The sequence below is a fragment of the Aptenodytes patagonicus genome, chromosome 2 (assembly GCF_965638725.1).
Source record: "Aptenodytes patagonicus chromosome 2, bAptPat1.pri.cur, whole genome shotgun sequence".
NCBI classification, from domain to species: domain Eukaryota; kingdom Metazoa; phylum Chordata; class Aves; order Sphenisciformes; family Spheniscidae; genus Aptenodytes; species Aptenodytes patagonicus.
In genome coordinates, this window is record NC_134950.1 from 58,314,588 (window position 1) to 58,333,713 (window position 19,126).

At 40.2% G+C, this 19,126-nt stretch overlaps 1 protein-coding gene across 1 annotated transcript; it reads left to right on the top strand.

Moving 5' to 3' along the window:
• Positions 1-304: 304 nt before the first annotated feature.
• Positions 305-14,769, top strand: NAPG (NSF attachment protein gamma). The gene is made up of 12 exons (XM_076329986.1): positions 305-435; positions 2,538-2,605; positions 4,302-4,386; positions 5,021-5,038; positions 5,612-5,642; positions 6,112-6,221; positions 6,359-6,425; positions 7,156-7,226; positions 8,372-8,450; positions 8,969-9,048; positions 10,559-10,688; positions 11,740-14,769. Exons 1-12 carry the CDS (start codon positions 380-382, stop codon positions 11,887-11,889), a joined length of 945 nt encoding a protein of 314 aa, XP_076186101.1. The 5' UTR covers positions 305-379; the 3' UTR covers positions 11,890-14,769.
• The last annotated feature ends 4,357 nt before the right edge of the window (positions 14,770-19,126 follow it).

The following is a 19,126-nucleotide window of genomic DNA, read 5'->3' on the forward strand; positions in this document are numbered from 1 at the left end:
CAGCCCGACACTGTGGGCAACCATTCACCTGCACAAACCCTGCCAGGTGATACCACCCACAGGGCTACCGGGGAAGGAGAGAGACAACTTCCCCCATCGCAGACCTGGGCTGTGGCCCATTTGGCCACCGCGCCCGCCATGCCACGACCTGCGCCACGCAGCCCCGCCTCGACGCGCCAACCGCCGCCAACGGCCGCAGCCGGGACAGCGCCCGGCCCCCCACCCCCCTCGCCGCGCAGGCGCGGTGAGGAAGGGGAGGGCCGAGGGCCGAGCCCCTCCCCTCGGCGCCCCGCGAGCCCCGCGGCGTTCCGTAGCGGAAGCGCGGGGAGGCGGAGGAGTGCCGGCGAGCGCCCGGGGACAGGCCCGCCGCGCTGGCGAGATGGCGGCGCAGAAGATCAACGAGGCGCTCGAGCACATCGCTAAAGCGGAGAAATAGTGAGCGGAGGGGAGGGAGGTCGGAGGAAGCTGGCGAGCGTGTGCGACGGCTGCCAGCTCAGTGCCCGGGCCGCCAGGCCCGCCCGGCTCTCCTGCCCCATGGAGGCGTCGTATCGCCTCCTGCTCGAGCGGGGCTCCGCGGAGGGCGCTGCTTGCCGCCGCGGCCGCCCTCTCCCGCGGCCTCTGAGCCCTGGGGCTGCTGTCCGCCGGCTTAGCGCGGCGGCTCGGCACCCCCTCCTCACCCCTGGGCCGCGGCGGAGGGATGGGTTCTTGGGAGTTGTAGTTCTCGCCGGCGCCCGTGCGGGGAGTGGAGGCCTCGGGGGAACTGCAGCTCCCGTGATGCCGCGTGCGCGGAGCGGTGGGGAGGTGGTGGCCTCACGGGGGGGGGCTGAGGGGGGCAGCGTATGTGCCAGGCGACGTGACCTCGGGGGAAGGGAGAGGAGGTGCGGGGCTGGGGGAGGCCGGCGCGGAGGGAGTAGGAGGACGTGGCTGCTTGGCCCCTCTTCTGCCTCAGGGGTCCCTCCCTACAGGGGGTGTACGCTAAATGGCACCCTTCTGTCCCGAACGGGGAGAATAAAGCGGCCCTAAAGCTAAAAAGTCGTGTCGGTGAGGCTGTACGGCTCAGAGGCCTGGAGCCTGGGCAGTTTCCTTAAGGGCCAGGTAGCCGCCATTGCTCTGACCCTAACTGGAAACTGAGGGGAGACACTTCTGCTCTTCTGCTGAAGTTAGTGGGAGAAAGACAGGCAGGAGAAAAGAGTTACGGGGATTGCGGTGAATGAAAGAGCTTAACCTTGCTGAGGTGGCGTGTTTGTTTGTTTCCTGCCTATGAGAAATGTGTGATTGTTTCTTTTTACATGGCTTCAAAGACCTGTGCTGACATTTAGCTTAGAGGGCTTAACATCTACGTATGATAGTCTTTTAATGTCTATTTTAACACTGAATATAGCCATTTTGCTTATAAGTCTCAATTTCACAGACTACAGTATAGATGTAATAGAGCTGACTAATCCAAAGATGCTATAATTTTAGTAAGAATATTGACGGGCCATCCTGAAATCATGGATCAAAAGTATGAACTGTGATAGAGGAGAGACCTCCTCAGAATAAAAGAATCTCTACCAGAGTATCTCACTCAAATTACTTGACCAAAAGTGCCTTTCAGTGGAATTCATTTTAAGCTTATTCTGGAAGGCATTTGAAATAAAAGACGGCTAAATCTCAAATTGTGTGCAGATTAAAGCATTGTGTATTTCAGCTCGATGCATTTGAAACTTTGCCTGTGATAAAAATAAGACAATATAAAAGCTTGCTTTAGACTTAACATACTGTGGCTTTCGTCCAGGTAGGACAACAAAACCAACACAGCCTATATACAACTGTTTTTCCAAATTAAGCATGTATTGCATCTGAAGTGTCTGCCCACAACAAATATGGAAGTGGACTCTAAAGTTATGGTAATTTTTATATTTTTTTTAGAAGTGAGGAAGTCATAATATTGAAATCAATATTGCCTGATGACTCACCTCATTTTGCAATGTATATTTTCCCCTATATATATGTCTGTGTGTGTGCATGGTGCCATTTAGTGTCATGATCTATTGTAGACATATAAATGACATATGAGGCTTTGTCTTTGTGTTGGTAATTAAATTCTTTCATTTGTATATGCAATGGAGAGTCTTTGATAATTCTCAGCAGCAAAAAAATTACTGTAGAGGAACACTGGAAACTTCTTGAGGTGTAACAAAAAATATTGTCAGGTGTTGTGGTATTAGAAATCGTGAGATATGTTGGTGTAGGTGGAAGTATTTTCTTCTGTTGACTTCTTACTGTTGAGGAGCTGGACTTGTGAAGACTCTCTGGGGACAGTAGAGCCATGTTAGAGCGAGGCATATAACTATGGAAGATCGTTGCAGTGCTTTATGCAATTCCTAACAACGCCAGCATTTATTTTTACAGTAGCGATGTCACCATATTATTGGCATATAGGTAATTGCTCCTTTTCAGAGGTAGTCTAAAGTTTTAAATATATCTGAAGTGCTTTGAAGGTAAAACATAAAATCTTTACTAATTGTTAATAGGCCTTTCTTCTTGCATTTTAGTCTGAAAACTGGATTCTTAAAGTGGAAACCAGATTATGACAGTGCAGCTACCGAATATGGGAAGGCAGGTATGAATGGCTGTAAATATGGCCATATATTTTATGGTTTCAAAGTATTCTTTAAACTTAATCCCTGATAACATTTTACATATTTTCAGCACATTGCTGTGTAAGTAAAATTGTTGTGAAGACAAGGTAAGATGAAACAACAATAAAAATGCTCTTAGTAACACTGTAAAATAAATTTCAGGTTGTACTTGGAGATCTAGAACAGTTGTCAAAACAATTTTTTTTTTTCAAGCTTACAACTTCTACTTTGTATATTACTACATATGATAAAAATAAAGCTTTCCTTCTTTCACTTGTCCACCCCCAAATCCTATGACTTTACCTACAAAACAACAAATATTCAAGCTGGTTTTAAAACTGTTTTTTTAATCATCTTATGAAGTATGTCCTGACAAAGATTGTCTCAGTAAGGCGTAGAGAGCCTGCCAGGTTTTTTTTAGGCATAGTAAGATCTCTTTCCTCCTTTTTTTCCACTGCAAGTGTCACACTGAATATAAAATTCTTACTGGTTGATTCCTTTTTGCTCTTAAACAATTTTCGTCTTTTTGATAATAGTAATTTATTGTGGTTTTTTGGCTTCTTACTCCAGGCATTCCTACTCATTCATTTAAGCCTGAATAAAAAAATACAAACTTGGAAGAGCAACTGGAGCATTTATAAATTGAAATTTATTTTAAATCCCACTTTAATATCCTATCAGTCTAATGGAGATAGAACTACATATTTGTACCCTGAAGTGGTTGTATTGAGGAAGTTGTTATAGCTATGCTTTGTTGATGGTGGTTGTGGTTTAACCCGGCAGGCAGCTAAACACCACACAGCCATTTGCTCACTCCCCCCTGCACAGTGGGATGGGGGAGAGAATTGGGGGAAAAAAAAGTAAAATTTGTGGGTTGAGATAAAGACAGTTTAATAGGACAGAAAAAGAAGGGAAAATAATAATAATGATGATGAAAATATACAAAGTAAGTGATGCACAATGCAATTGCTTGCCACCTGCCGACCGATGCCCAGCCAGTCCCTGAGCAGCGGTCACCGTCCCCCAGCCAACTGCCCCCCAGTTTATGTACTGAGCATGACGTCATATGGTATGGAATGTCCCTTTGGCCAGTTTGGGTCAGCTGTCCCGGCTGTGCCCCCTCCCAGCTTCTCGCTGGCAGGGCATGAGAAGCTGAAAAGTCCTTGACTAGTGTAAGCACTACTTAGCAACAACTAAAACATCGGTGCGTTATCAACATTGTTCTCATCCTAAATCCAAAACGCAGCACTATGCCAGCTACTGGGAAGAAAATTAACTCTATCCCAGCTGAAACCAGGACAATGGTACGCTTCTATTCCTGCCATACTGATTTTGTATAACCTCTAATGATTAAAACTATATACATAAGCATTCCTGCAGTTCTGTAATTAAAATACAGAATGAGTGAGTTCCAAAATCCAGCTAAACACATGATGTACAGTGTGTGGTACAGTGGTGGTATGGAAGTGTTGTTGACAATAAATGCTTTTAATGGTAACTAAGTGACTAACAAAGCAAGGAGGACTGTCATGGGGTTTTTTTGGAAGAGCTTGGTAAACTGTAATCATTTATTTAAAAAGTCTATCTGCATCTTTAGGTGGCTAAATTCTTGAGCAGAAGTGGTGAAAAAAGGAAAATGGCAAGCTGTAAATAAGAACTTTATTTGATTTCTTGCAGCTGTTGCTTTTAAGAATGCCAAGCAGTTTGACCAGGCAAGGGAAGCCTGTTTACGGGAAGCTGAGGCACATGAAAACAATAAAGCGTATCTTTTCATCAATTGTTATTCTTTTTTCCAAGAAGCTGACTAGTTGCTACTTAGAATGGGGTAATGGGGGTTGGTAGAAGATGTATTTAATATATTGCGATTTTGTCAGTCTAACAAAATTGCCTTTTAAAAGACTATTCCTGTGTGGTCTGAGTGGGAAAACTAAAGAACTCTCTTGATTAGAAAATCTGTGTTGTTTCCAATAACATCTGGAGTGATAAGATGCTGACCAGTGCCAGTCTAGGTACTGCTTCAGAAATTACTATTTACTATTACTATTTACTATTTTTTTATTTACTTTTTTTTTAAATACCTACAAATGGATAGTATAAACTAAATGTGACTCTGACATTATTACAGTACTCATAGTAGTATTTAGTAACCAAGAACATATTTTTAAAAATGTGCTTTTTATAACTTTATGTGCAGTTATACCTTGGTACGTTGCATTTACTCTGTCCTTAGAAGCATTTATTTTTGACGCCTTGCCTACAAATGTAGTAGGTTCGATTTGCCTTTATGGGATTCCTTGCTTTGAAACTAGTGCTTGTATAAGATTTTGTACGCTAATCATTTTTCTGCATTATATTTTTGTGGCTTTTGTCCTTGACTTTGACAATGTTACTTCCAGTCTCTTCCATGCGGCCAAGTAAGTACAGAAGCACTGAGTAATCTGAAACAAATTTTCTAACATATGGTACAAGCATGAACTATCATTTTGATCTTGCTGTAGTAAATGGTATGGTTCAAGTGATTTCGCTGTTTCAAAATCAGCTTAATGGAAGTGCAGCTAGGAAAGTCTGAAAACCTGCAATGGCCATGTGAAGAAAGGATGATTTTGACATTCTTTAGCACCTTCTGATATCAAATATTTTTTCTTATATGAACTTTTTTAATTTTGAAATTCTACACTGTTGAGCTTATGAAGAAGTTTTTAACTAAAGAGTACTTCAAAGCAAGCAGATAATGATAAATAATCCAAATATTGCCTGTGGGTCAGATCATAAGAATAGATTTTTAGTGGGGAGTATGGTTGAAGTACTTCATTTGTGGAAGATAATGTTACACATGCACTGTCTCATTAAATAAAACACTTGAAACATCTTCAAAGCATTAAATATTAACAATGAAGTGATAGCTGATGCATGTTAACTTTTGCTGCATAACTACAACTTGCTGAAATACACCATATCTAACTAAATTGTAAATTTTTTCTCTGCAGAGCTTATGAACAAGCTGGCATGATGCTAAAGGTATTTTAATTTACCAGTTTTTATTTAAAAGCTCTATTTTTTTTGTGAAGAATATTGTGCACTGGACCATTTTACAAATATATGTAAGCGAATTGCATGTTAAAGTGATATTTTTCTATTGACTCATAGTCCCCACCAATACTCTCAGTAGATTAGGGAAGCGACATTTGTAATTGGGGAAAAAAATGGTTTTCGTTTTGTAGAAGGAAAGGTGAGGGCCTCATGTCAGAGGGTAACGGAAGAGTGGTATTGCTTCTGCTCTAAACTACCACAAACTCATGCCTTACGTGAGAGTTTGGTACTTACAAGTGAATTTTATGCAGTTGGTGGTCAACTTTCACTAGCTCTACAAGTCTGTAAATAAAAATTAGAATCTTAATAAATAAGGTATTACAGTTTGCTTTGATTTGTTTCATTGTACGTAAGCACAATTCCTGACAGCAGCGTCCCTCTGACTATTGCTTTGCAGGAGATGCAGAGACTCCCTGAAGCAGTTCAGCTGATCGAGAAAGCCAGTATGATGTACCTGGAGAACGGGACACCAGATACAGCAGCTATTGCACTGGAACGAGCTGGAAAGTAAGTCTGTGGTATTGGCAGCTAGAATGTATGCAGGGCATGGATGTGTCTTTGGTTTTCTTTCTTGTCTTTTTGATGCTTTTAGGTAAAAAATATTTTCATTTCATCTGAAGAGAAAAGATTTGTGTTTATTACAGGTTAATAGAAAATGTGAGCCCAGAGAAGGCTGTGCAGCTCTATCAGCAAGCAGCATCAGTGTTTGAAGTAAGTGGGGGTTTTTTGGTTTGTGGTTTCCCCCTCGTCCCCACCCCCAGCAAAGAACTTTCCAGTCCCAGAAGGTATATGAAGATGAATGAATTGGTGTTTAGGGTCAGCTATAAAGTTAAGAAAAAGCCTAAGATTAGGTTCTAAATTATTTTTCCTTCCTTTCACATCAGTGGCTGAGTGATGAAGCTGAAGGCTGCTTATGCTGTAGAGAAGGAGATTACAGAAGTTAGGAGTCAGTTTGCTTTGCCTTTTTCTCAGTTTGGGACTTGACTGGATCTGAATTTTGTATGTGGTCAAGTTTTCTGCCTCTTGTTGGGCAGCCCAGAGGGTAGGGAACACGGCTGCTGTTGAGTCCTGGAGCCAAAAATAGTTTGAAATCCTTGAAGGCACAGAAGGGAAGAGTTTGCTTGATGCTCTACCCATCCCATGAGCAGATGATTTGCCTTTTTGCTACTGCCTTTGGCGTGCTTCTCTATTGTCAGTTGTTACGTGTTTCCAGATTAGCAAGTTTGCATTGATGTTACTTTGCTCTGTAGATCCATATGGGAGCTGGCTGTGGGAGTGGGGTGCACCAATACTCTTCGTGTTTCCCTTGAGTGTGTGAACTGCTGATATAATAATTAACAGTTGTTCTAAGTTACAGATGATATACTTAGATTAAGGTCTAGTGGTCTTAATTCTATGTAGATGAAATAGGAATGCATGAATTCTTTTTGTTCTTCTCTAGAATGAAGAACGTTTACGGCAAGCATTAGAAATGCTAGGGAAGGCATCAAGACTTCTAGTCAGAGGACGCAGGTATAGCTTTATGCCTTCTTTTTTAAAATGTAATTGAATCTGTAATAGTGATTTTCATTGGGGTTTTTTTGTTGCTGTTGTTGGGTTTATATACTGTTACTTTATTCTTCTTTGAGACGTACTTCAAACTAAAATTCAGTTTCTGTGGGATATGCCATGTTCATCCAGGAACCACCTTTTTGTGTTCTGGGATGGGAGAACGTGGGCTGTAAGGCTTTATTTCCTTTGTGTTTGTTGAATAGCTAGAAAGCACATACACCAGTTTTCATTAATTCTTAAAATACTTCAGGATTTTTTTTTTTTTGGTCCCAGCACTAATATGCAGAAAGTACTTGAAAGTCTTTTATAGCTGTGGAATATAAAACAGGGAATTAGGTGACTAATCTGAGGAAAGAAATCTGTTTGCAGCAGTCTGATTCCGGACTTCTTAAAGAAGAGTTTATCTTGGAGTCTCAATGGGAATTTATTTTAATTGTTAATTGCTAGCACCAAACTTGACCTGCCGTTCATCTTAGACTTGCTTCACTGGAACATGTAGTTCCTTTAAGAAATTGTCTGGGTTTCTAACTCTACTTTTAAGACACTTTATTTCACTGCAGAATTGTAGTCAGAAAAGGAAATTTACAAAGTAACTTGAAAGTCTTTCTGTGAAAGCAAGTCAACATAGCTTCAGAACATCTGAAAGACTTGGTTGCTATGCTGCTTTATAGCTCACGTGCTATTGCTAATTTCTAGAAGTTAAATATGATGATTAAAAGAGTATTCAAACTCAAAAGCAGTTACTATGACTTAATATTGATAGTTCATGGCTATCAGACTTACTGATAGCTTATAGTAACCTCATGACATACAGAAATCTGTTAGGGTACGTAACAAGGCATTCATCTTGTACAGTGTTATGAAAAATGAGGTTTCTCTGAGTGAATACCAGAGATGTTCTTAGCCTGCATGTATACAAAAGGAATTGCTGACTATATATTTCTTTATCTACTCTGTTAGTAAGATCTACTGCTGATTTTTAGTTGTGTTGCTTTTTATTCCAGTAGACTTGTTGGTGTATTAGTTAAACACTTTGTAATTAGCCTCAGGTTCATTATGCTGTATTCCTGGCACTGATACTCCTAACTGTTTCTTGTTTTTTTTAGATTAGATGAGGCTGCATTGTCTCTTCAAAAGGAAAAAAGTATTTATAAGGAAATTGAAAATTACCCAACATGCTATAAGGTAAATTCTAACAGACGATTTCTGATAGTGCATTTCAAGTTTTTCTGGGTAACTAATGACAGCTGACATCTGACTGACAATATGTACCTCTTGATTCAGGGATATGTTTCTTGCTAAATGATGACAATTTGTGGTAGTGCATGTTTCCCCAACCTCTAACTGTGCTTTTTTCACTACTATAATGTTGAAGATAAGCTGCTGTTATCTACAGGAGCTGTCAAAAACAACAAACACATCAAAAATAAAGATGTTATCAAAAATAACAAACCAGAAAAACTGTTACTTGGTGCAACAGTTCATTACAATGTTAAAGGAGATAATCTATTTCATACTAGCTGAGGATATTGCGTACTACTTTTTCACTCTGTTGTTCCGACTCTGTTGTGTCAGTATCTTAGAATCGTTGCAGATCGTAATGACCTTTTTCACGCTAAATATTAGCAGTCCAGTATTTTTCTCATATTTTACTGTTAATTTCTAAAGAATCATCAGGTTGGGGTTTTTTTGTTTTTGTTTAGAAAACTATTGCTCAAGTCTTAGTTCATCTTCACAGAAATGATTATGTTGCCGCAGAAAGATGTGTGAGGGAAAGCTATAGGTAAGTCTGCTTCATGTCCTATAATTTTAGACTGAATGTTTCTTTAATGTAGATCTATTCTTATGAAAGAGCAATGGAAACACTGTCTGTCAAAAAATTTTAAGCCTATACTTCTGTTGATTTACAGTACAATAATAGCATTCTCTGGTATATGGCCATCAGGAATTTTTTTTCACTCTTAAGAGATTTAGCTGTAATTACCGTGGTGATTCTTCTTAATGAACCTAAAATAAAAGTTAGTCATAAAGAAGTAATTATGTGCAACAGGTGAAATGAGATGGAAATTAGAAGTTCTTCCCGGGTTTTCTTCCTTGTTAAAAGTGAGCAGAATACTGTTATGGTTGGGATTCTTGCCTTACTGATATCCTTTGGGTTGTGGGTTTTTTTTCCCAAATGGAACAGAGACGGATTAGCTATTGTAAACAAATGTTTAGGATTAAAAGTGTGTATTTCTGGATGTTGCTAACTGAATGTTTTCAGAATCCTTTTGCCACGTCATGTGTGGAGGCCCTTAAAATGTTGAAATTCTAACTTGTCATTACCATATTTTATTACCATTTGAGGATGGAAATATGGAATGCAGTCTCAAAATGCGCAATAGCAGCATCCCAGTATAATCAATTAAACTATCTAGTATGGTGATTAGATTGAGGGAAAGATTAATCTAAATGTTTTTGTTAAAAAAAAGTTTGCAGCATGTTAATTATTACATTTCTGGTTATGTTGATCTAGGAGATCTTGCCCTTGTCATACATTAGAAATCTTGCTTTTCTTCCACTTTTTGTGACTTCTTTTTTTTTTTTTTTTTAAAAATAGTTGATTGAACTGAAAGATAATTTAGGAAGCAGAAAGTAGTCCAGTTGAATACATAGAAATGAAGAAGGCATTCTTTACACATCCAGGAGAAAATTCTCGTGTCAAAATCTGGATTAGTGTTTAACCCTGGTTCCAGAAGCTTTCCTAGCTACTCTCCAGTTCAGCTTTCATTAGGACTTCAGTAACAAAATACTGAAACAACATATTTTTACTTAAACTGTGTTTTTAGTGAAATGACTTGAACATATGTGTAAGTTAAATTGTACTTTATTTTTAGAAAGAATTTTTCAAGATCAATCTTTAAACATCTTGCTCATATTTTCCAAGTCTTCAATTTGCATTTTATATATAGAAACTCATTACAGAATTTTTCTGTATGTAAAGCGGAGGAAGAGTTTATTGACTAGTCAGGAAGAATTGAAGAATTCTAATACTCCCTTTTTGTCTTGACTATGATTGTGGTCTTATTCTCAGCATGCAAACTAATATTGCTGAAAGTTTTTAATTTTATGAATATGATCCATGTACCTGGAGAAATCAAAGTCGTTATAGGCAGTTTTGTGGAATAAGCAGTCCATCTGATTCTTAAAAGCTGCTTGCTCTTCTGCTATTAATCAGCAGTATTTAGAGAGAGAATAGCTGAGTGTCAAGTAGATTGCTGAAATGCCCTGAATGAACTCTTAATTTCCTTCAGCATACCAGGATTTAATGGAAGTGAAGACTGTGCAGCACTAGAGCAACTTCTAGAAGGGTATGACCAGCAAGATCAGGATCAAGTTTCTGAAGTCTGTAATTTGCCACTCTTCAAATACATGGACAATGATGTAAGTAGGCAGTTCCTATGGATTTTTTTTTCTTCTATAATCCTTTTGCTTGTTCAGTTTGAGAGATTTTTTTTTTTCTAGTAGAGGGAAATAGGAAGAGCAGGGTCCATGTACCTGTTGTGACTTGCTCTGTCATCCTGCCCTGTGCCTGTGATCTTTGTGTATTCTTCTACTCTGCTGCCTGCCAATGTAAATTCCCACATTGTTGTTCCTTTCAGACAGTGGGAAGGCTTAGGTGAAAGAGCAGTTTGTTATGGATTTGCCGAGTTTGACGAGCTGACCAAAATTCAGTTCCCTTCTGCTTGGTTCCTTAGGGGTCAGCACAGTTTGCTGCTTATGCTTTATCTCAGAAATACCGTATAACTGATATGCGTGCATAAACATTACAGAATATGATGCCTACAGGATGGCATTGTTGAATGGGTTTTTTCAGCGCTTATTCCTTAGCAAGGTACTAATTAGTGAAAGATTTTTTTTTTATTTTAAGAAAGTATTTTTGTCCTATCCCCCCCTTTTTTTTAAAAAAAAAAAAGTACTTGTAAATTGTAGGAAGTATAAGGCTAAGGGAAGGTGTGAAGTAAAGGAGGCATCCATCCATGCCAAACTTTGTAACAGTATCGACTAATTTTACTTTGTTACTATGTTGAATAGTAAAAATTAAGGTACTAGTCTTACTGAAAAACACTGGTAAGGCTTTTTACATGAACCATTACTAGACAATGTATGCAGAGCTGCATACTGAAAAATTATTTTTTTTTTTACGTAAAGCTTGAACTACAGAAGTTGTAGGATGTGGCCAAGTTATTCTATAATCACTATCAGTACAGATCTCGCATCCCATTCTCAGAGTGTTTGAGGTAGAAAAAATGAACCAATGTTAGGCTTACTCTAAGCTGGAAAAATATACTCTGAAAGCGGCATCAATCTGTTTTCTGTACTGAATGTTAACCTGCTTGTTTATTGTAAGCGTTGGTCAATTCTGTGCAATGTAATCCAACAAAATTTTACTTCTGTGATAGTACAGAAATTAAACTTGTCTTGTTATTGTCAGTATGCCAAGCTTGGTCTTACCTTGGTGGTCCCAGGAGGTGGAATCAAGAAGAAATCGCCAAATGCTGCACAAGACAAAGCAAGAGGACCAGCCACAGTGGGCTCTCATGCTGATGAGGAAGAGGATGAATATTCTGGTGGACTGTGCTAACTACAGACATAGGTTGTCTTAAATATCTGACTTATTTGTGATGTTGAGCATATCCAAAGGTACCAGATTTACCAGAGCTTCATTGCAATTGTGATATGGGAATGATAATATTAACTTGGCAGCTTCTGGGTACAATACAGGAGAAAAAGCATCATTGTGCCTATCATCTTGAAACATCTTTGGAACTCATTTCTTACCTGGTAGGAGCTTCCTGCAGTTGACGGGAAAAATTTGAAAGAAATTTTTACTAAAAGCACAGTTTAAAAGAAACCAAAACCCCAGAAGCACTGGAGTAGGGAGAGTGGTACAAAATTTTAAATGCTGGATTTCAACAGCTGACGCTTTTTGGTCCCAGTAATATGTTTGTGACTGTTTTCTGAGTTAAATATACGATCATTCATCTGGCTATTTATCTCCTGTTTAGCACCATTTAAGGCAGACTGTGCCAGGCAGGATTTTTCACTAGTATAAGCACTAGGGGGAGCATTCAGTTTATTTGCAACATGTTTTTACTCCACTGTGGAATATTATTTTAATATCTTATTCTTTGCAAGCAGTATCCATGTGGGTGTGGAAAATACTAAGTCAACTAGTTTGAAGCTATCTTGCAAGCTTCAAAGCACACACGCATCTTTCATCTTAGGAACTTTATTGACCTGAAGTCTTTGGAAATAAATGTGTGCATAGTGTTTGTAATGTACAGCTTGGGAATGGAAGGAGTGGATGACCTTTCTTAGCAGTGTTTCTGAAGCATGCCATAACCAAAAAAGAAATTGAATGTAGCAGATAACGTGCATTGAATATAAAGCTCTGAAGACAATGTTTAACAAAAACTTAGGTGGAATGTTTCAATGATATGTTTAGGTTCATGAGTGGTCTAGGTGTTTATTTACTAATCAATACGCTAGTCTATGAAGACATTTCATTCTTTTATATTTTCAAAGCATAGAACAGCTATCTCTTACAAACGGCATTTTTCAAACTAGCTCAGAATCCAAAGTAACCAAATTTTAATGCATCTTCTCTTATTTTTATTTGGTTTCACGTCATCATGTGTTTTGCAAGCTTCTGTAGTGTCTTAAGTTGACCATTTTATGCTTAAAAGTTGACAACACTGGAAGTTGGACCTGTGGTCTGTTTCTTCAGAAGAACCTAATCAAGTCTGCACTAGGGTGAGATCACTTGGAATCCAGCAGGGATTTGTGTGTGATACATGATGCCCAAAGTTCAATAAACAGTAGACCAAAAGCAGTGTTAAGTGTTGGTACAGTTTCTGCCATGTTAAGGAATTGGACGTCTTCAAAAATATCAAGCGTATGTCTGACATATATGTGATGTCTGACATTGGTGCGTCAGACATAATTGTGATGAAGGTAAACTTTCAGAGGGTTAATATTCACTTTTCTTGGGGTGGATAGTACTCAGTAGTATTGTGATGGGTGCACAAGCTACAGCATGATTTGCAGGCAGGGCTACTGTAAAAGTCACATTATTCAATTTAATGGGTGTTCAAAAAGCAGGGGTTTTTTCTTTGTATTATGTAACAATCAGCTTGGATTTTAGAGCTATTTGAGACTACACCTGAAGTTCTTTACTGTCTTGACAGGTAATTTCCCTTTGTTATTATGATGTATATAGAAGTTTTTGCTCTTCTATAAAATAGTCTAAATGAAATTTTGGGAATTGAGTTGCTTTTCTCTGATTACAAGTATACATGAAAGATGGTTTTGAAGACTTTCCTGTCACTCTTGTTTTTCCACCGTTGGAGCAACTCATTCCAGTTTACTCAACTTCTGCCTTCTGGATTTGTTCATGAAGGTGACCATGCACTTTTTGTGGGGAGTCTTTATCACAAGTAGAAAAAAACCACACATGTAGGAGCACTGGGAACACTAAGTAATTTTCTTCAAGCTTTTCCTGCTGCTTCCAATTCTGAAATCAGTTTTGTTGAATGGTCCCAAGGAGTCTACTTTTTAGTGTGTGTGAACAGTTGTATATATCTGAGAAGATGACATGCGTAAGAAGAAAAATGGGAGCCTTGTGTGCTTCTGTGAGAGAACTTGCAGGCTTTATTTAAACTGTGCTTGTAACACTAACAGGCTCTTAAAAGAAAAATTAAAATTTATGCATTAGATTCTTAAAGCATACTTTTCGTATTGCCAAAAAAATAAAATAGATGTGCAAGACTGTCTTCCCACTACCCCCCCAGCTTTTTTCTCTTTTCCTGTGCCGGGTGTGGAAAATCTGGGACAAAAGTAACTTGTACTAAACACATTAAGCTGCCATTGAATTGAAAGGGGCTTCTCTGAATCTTAGGAGTAGAATCTTAATTTTTGATTGCAATGTTGCTGCAAAGACCAAATCTGCAGAAATGAAGTGTCTGAAAATAAGATGGTTTATTTTATATAACTTATTCTCCTATTTTAGGCAATGGAAGTGATAGGAATGTTAACTGCCTTTTAGTAAATGTTTAACTATAGAAGAAGCCATCTGTATATCGTGTTAGTGTTTGTTTCTATCTTTCAAAGCAATTTGCACACATATGTAAATATCATTAAGTGATTTAAAGTGGAAGAGATAACCAGCAAGAAAGTTTCCAAAACCAGTGCTTACCATAAGAAAAATAAAATTAAATTGTGCATGAAGGCTGAGCGATGGCCAATGCAATGTATATGTAAAATCAGAAGATTTCTAAATTATCTGTAACTTAAGACTCGGTATGCCCAAGTGCAGTGTGAGACCTGTGCTTTATTTGTTCTTTTTCCAAATCTGTGGTGTATTAGAGTACAAAATGTGTTTGTAACAGCTCTACAGATGCTGCTTCTTGAGAAGAGGCTATGTGTTTCACCAACATGAAAAATAAAACTGGAAACTAACGCATTTGTGCTTGCTTTCCCTGTTGTTGATCAGGTCCTGCTGAGCACCGCCATTTGAAAATGAATATTATTTTTTAATCTCAGGCAGATTTTGTGTGTGGCCGTTTGTCTGCAGATCTCGTCACCAAGTGTTGCAGGTATATTATGTGATCAAGGACTAAGTCTTGGGAACCTGCTGGCTGAGGTTTGAGTGTTGAAAGTCAGTGGCATCCAATCTTTGTGGCTTATTCACTAGACATTTGCTTACAGCCCATTTCGTTTATCCTGTGGTTTTTGTTTTTTCTAACTGACCTTTTGTTACCTTTCTGTTGGCTTTCATTATTTGAGATGGTGACACATCTTAGGCAATTCTGTCCCACTCAGAATAAAAGGTATGCATGTGTTTTGTCTCTCTGCCGATGGTAACATCTTGGTGGTTCATTGTAATCACTTCACTTCCCAAAGGCTTGTATTCAGAAAACAGAATTGTTATATTGGGTGATTGTCAGATCTGAACTTGTCATCTTTAACAATATGAAATAGAGAGAAATACTTGATTCTCCAGTCCTCGGTCTTCCTTAATCGTGGCTAATCATTCAAGGCATAGTTACGGTTTAAAAAAAGACTGTGTTTCTAGTGATGACGGAGGACATACAGGTTCTCAGATCTGCCATAGAGATAAAGCACTTGTTTCCACAGTTGGGCTGGTTATATGTGTAGCAAACTCTTGAAGTCTTCTGGAAGAATACACATATATGCTCCAAGATTTACCTGAATATGCTGAAATCCAGAAAGGATTGAGAACGTTAATGGGAGCAGCAGAGATGTGAGAAAGGTTCTTGCACCAAACTGTGCTTTGAGTATTGATACTGACTGTGACAGGTGCGTCCTGTGTGCCTCAGGGCTCTGCTGGAGGCTAAAGGAGGTGCCCACACCAAAACGACTGAGGGTTAGTTGAATGTGGAGCCTGCCCTAGCCATTAGAACTTCAACATTCATTTCTAGCAAGGATAACTTTAGAAATGGTGTTTGCTGTCCAGCAAGAACATGTAAAAGTGACTTAATCGCTATTTAGGTCATAGGTTTTTGCTGATTTAAAACCAACACTTGGGGGTGGGGTGAAGAGGAAGGTTAGTTTCATTTTGGAATGATTCACTCTTTACCTGTGTCGTTTTACTTACATGCTAAAGTGTCACTGATGTATATTTAAGCAGCTCTATAGATTAACATAATTTTTTCTCCGAAAGTTTAATTTGTAATTCTATTACAGATGGGGGGAGGAATTTTCTTTTAAAGCAGGGGGTGTTATTTGTATTTGAATGAAAACTGATTCTGTTAAAAGTACATAAAATAAGTATGTTTCCATATGTGCTGAATTCTTACAGAAATAGTGAAGAGAGTGGGAGCATCTGAAGTATAAATGTGAATTTTAAGACTGCTGTGTTTGTTAGAGTTAATTAATCATATTTATCACTTGGTTCAGATTTTCAAAGCGGTTTTTGTCCATGAGAATGCAAGTTGTTATTATTCAGTTGGCTCCAATGGGGAGTTTGAAAAATAACTAGATTTCAACATTTCAAAAGCTATAGAACTCTACACAATTTAAGGATGTGAACTCTAACTTCGGAGACTTCGTCTTTGCAGAAAAATCACATTTTCTACTATTTTAAAGTCAAACTTGCTGGAATACTTGAGGCTGAAGAATCTGGCTTTTAGTTTGACAGGAATCATCCCTCGGATGCTGCGAATAAGCAGCTGTAAAAATGGTAAGAACTGAGCTGCTCTTGGAAAAAAATTTTTTTTTTATCATCTAGGTTTATAAGAAGTAGTGAACTTTTTTGGATGTAGGAAATAGAAGAAAGAAGCCCCCCAACCCCAACGACTAGTAGTGGTAATAAAATTGGAGCAAGTAGATGTAACTTTCCAGAGCAAGAGGGAACCACTTGGGATCTGTGGTTGTCTGAGTATAATGAGCAGGGATATTAACCTCTGAGCTAATGGTGCGTAGAGGCCAACGTCCCCAGGAGCTGGGCTCATCTCTTCCTGTACCTTAGTACCTGCTGGAGATGATGTGTATGAGTGCTGTACCTGACCACCTTCCGAAAGGCTGCCGGGTCTTTGTTTCAGAGCCGCTGTTGTTGCCCTTCAGCCGTGATTTCCAGTGCGTACGCGGTGCAGCAGTGTAGCCTCCAGCCTGGAACGGGAGCGAGAGGCAGCTGCAAGGCTGCACGTACGTTTAAAGAACATATGGCTGTTGTTGGCTCATCTGCTGAGTCTAATGGGAATAGTCATAATGAGCATGGCTGGGCTCCGAGGTGCACGCTGCTGGGATGTTAACTGGTGTGCAACCAGTTTAGACTACTCGACAGAAATGTTTTGATACCGGACTGACAGAAGTAGGCCCTATCGTGTGTAGAGTGAAAATGGGCTATCATTAGTTGCCTTGCATGTTTTGGATATGTATTTATGTGCTTGTATTTTGCTTTATTTCTAAATTTGGTGTAACCCGGAATGGATTTGTTTTCCCAAGAGCGTTTTTACTTTGTTAGCGCTAGATGGTGCCACAGAGCAAGCAAAGGGCTTTCCTCTGCTGGTGAGACGCCTTTGCTCCATGTCTAGGACAGCTTTTACATTTAAGTACGCTCAGCTGGAGTATTGATTTGGTTTGAAACATTTGCACGGAGACCTGCTCTTGCTGCTGCTTCTCATGACTTGAAACACGCACTTGAAGTCGGTGAAGAAAGCGGTCCTGCGGGGCCAACCCATCACCTTCCCCTCCAGCGCTGGCTGGTGCTGCACACTTGCTGCCATACGAGTCCTCCACCTTAGTACGGCTGCCCCACCAGGCAGCTGTGTCTGCTGCTGGGGCAGATGGGGTCGGTGCTGCGTACAATCTTGCTCCAGCATTACCTGCTCTTATGGTTTGCCTCGTGGTCGAGCCGAGTCCGGGCTGACGCTGACACAGCCCGACGGCTGCTGTGAATCGCGAGGGCTGGCTGGAGAGCTTCCCCGAGCGGGGCTGGCGCCAGCGGCCTGGCAGAGCTGGCTGCCATTTAAGGCTCCCACTCCCTGCCTTGTTGGGAGAGTTGGTGGTGCGGGGCTGCCTTGGCTGCCTGCAGCCGGAGGCGCTCGTGCCAGCTGTGCTGCTAATGGACTCTCGGGCAGTCCATTGTGCTGCAGTCAGGAGGCAAGGGGGCTACTCTGCAAGAGTGTGGCTCTGGTCATAAGGAAGACGACTTAACCCATGCTGTGTTTTTCAGGATGCCTGAGAATAAAGAGAGGTCCAATCCTCCCTCCCCCTTGTGCTGATACCCATCTCATTCTCACCTGCCCCCCTAAACTTAGACAAATGCATTTGTTTTTTGCTGGAGTGTTTTATCACATGATAAATGGGCCCTTCAAGAGGTTCAGATCCCAGCTGTGATGGATATGACAAATTTGCCTTTCTCCCCACTTCTCTGAATGTGGGCCTGGGAAATCAGGTGATTAAGAGCCAGGTTACAGGTAGTTGAAGAGTACATAAAACAGTAGCCAGTGTGCAGTATAACTTGTTAATAGAGATTTTCAACTCTAGGGCTGGCTGATTCTGCTACAATTGCAACTCTCGTTGCAGCCACAAAATTTTATGAAATGCCTCATGGACAAAATGCGGCATTAAGGACAGAAATCAACAGGGGGGTGGTGGGGGAAGTTAGCTGAAAATGGAAGGAGTGAGGAAGTCGGTCATCATGCAATGGTATGTTGGCTGATGGAAGAGAGGGCTCCTGCTGGAATTTGCCGAAAGGACTATGCTTCAAAAAAAAATGCCACTTCCCAATTCATCCGCAAAGGCAGAGAGGGAGGGATGAGGACTGGCACAACTGCTCTGTTCACACTGGGGAGAGGTTCTGCTGCCGTGTGTGATGTGAGGCGGTCTGAACATAAACACATTCTGGGATTTGCGTCCTCTGCCTGTCACTAACTGACTACAATTCAGGAATTAAAAGTAAAAACTTTATAGCAGCAGACAAGGACTTCTTTTTTTGTGTGCGCGCAGCTAACAACTTTCTAGCCAATGCTTTCTCTGCTGCACTGCTCAACAACTGTCCCAGAGTAATTGTGTTAGTAATAATATAGCAGAGAATTCATGAAGTGTAAAGACCTATGGTACCCCATGTGTCTTACTGGTGCCAAGTGTTTTATTTAACTGACCACCATCCAGTAATTTTCTGGCTCCTGTCTTGTGTAAATGTATGGTTTTTCCAAGCTGAATAGCTGGAGAAAGAATGAGGATCCTCTCAGCTGCACCGAAGCCCAGAGCACAGGCTGGTGTGTAAGGAGTGAGCAGTAAAAGCTGGGTGGACTTGGAGGCTAAGGCAGCTGTGTAGCAACACCAGCTGAGCA

Excerpts from the sequence above, each read along its gene's own strand:
- NAPG (XM_076329986.1), top strand. The coding sequence starts at position 380 with ATGGCGGCGCAGAAGATCAACGAGGCGCTCGAGCACATCGCTAAAGCG. Across the intron at positions 436-2,537 it reads ATCGCTAAAGCGGAGAAATA|TCTGAAAACTGGATTCTTAA; the intron begins GTGAGCGGAGGG and ends CTTGCATTTTAG. Across the intron at positions 6,222-6,358 it reads GCACTGGAACGAGCTGGAAA|GTTAATAGAAAATGTGAGCC; the intron begins GTAAGTCTGTGG and ends TGTTTATTACAG.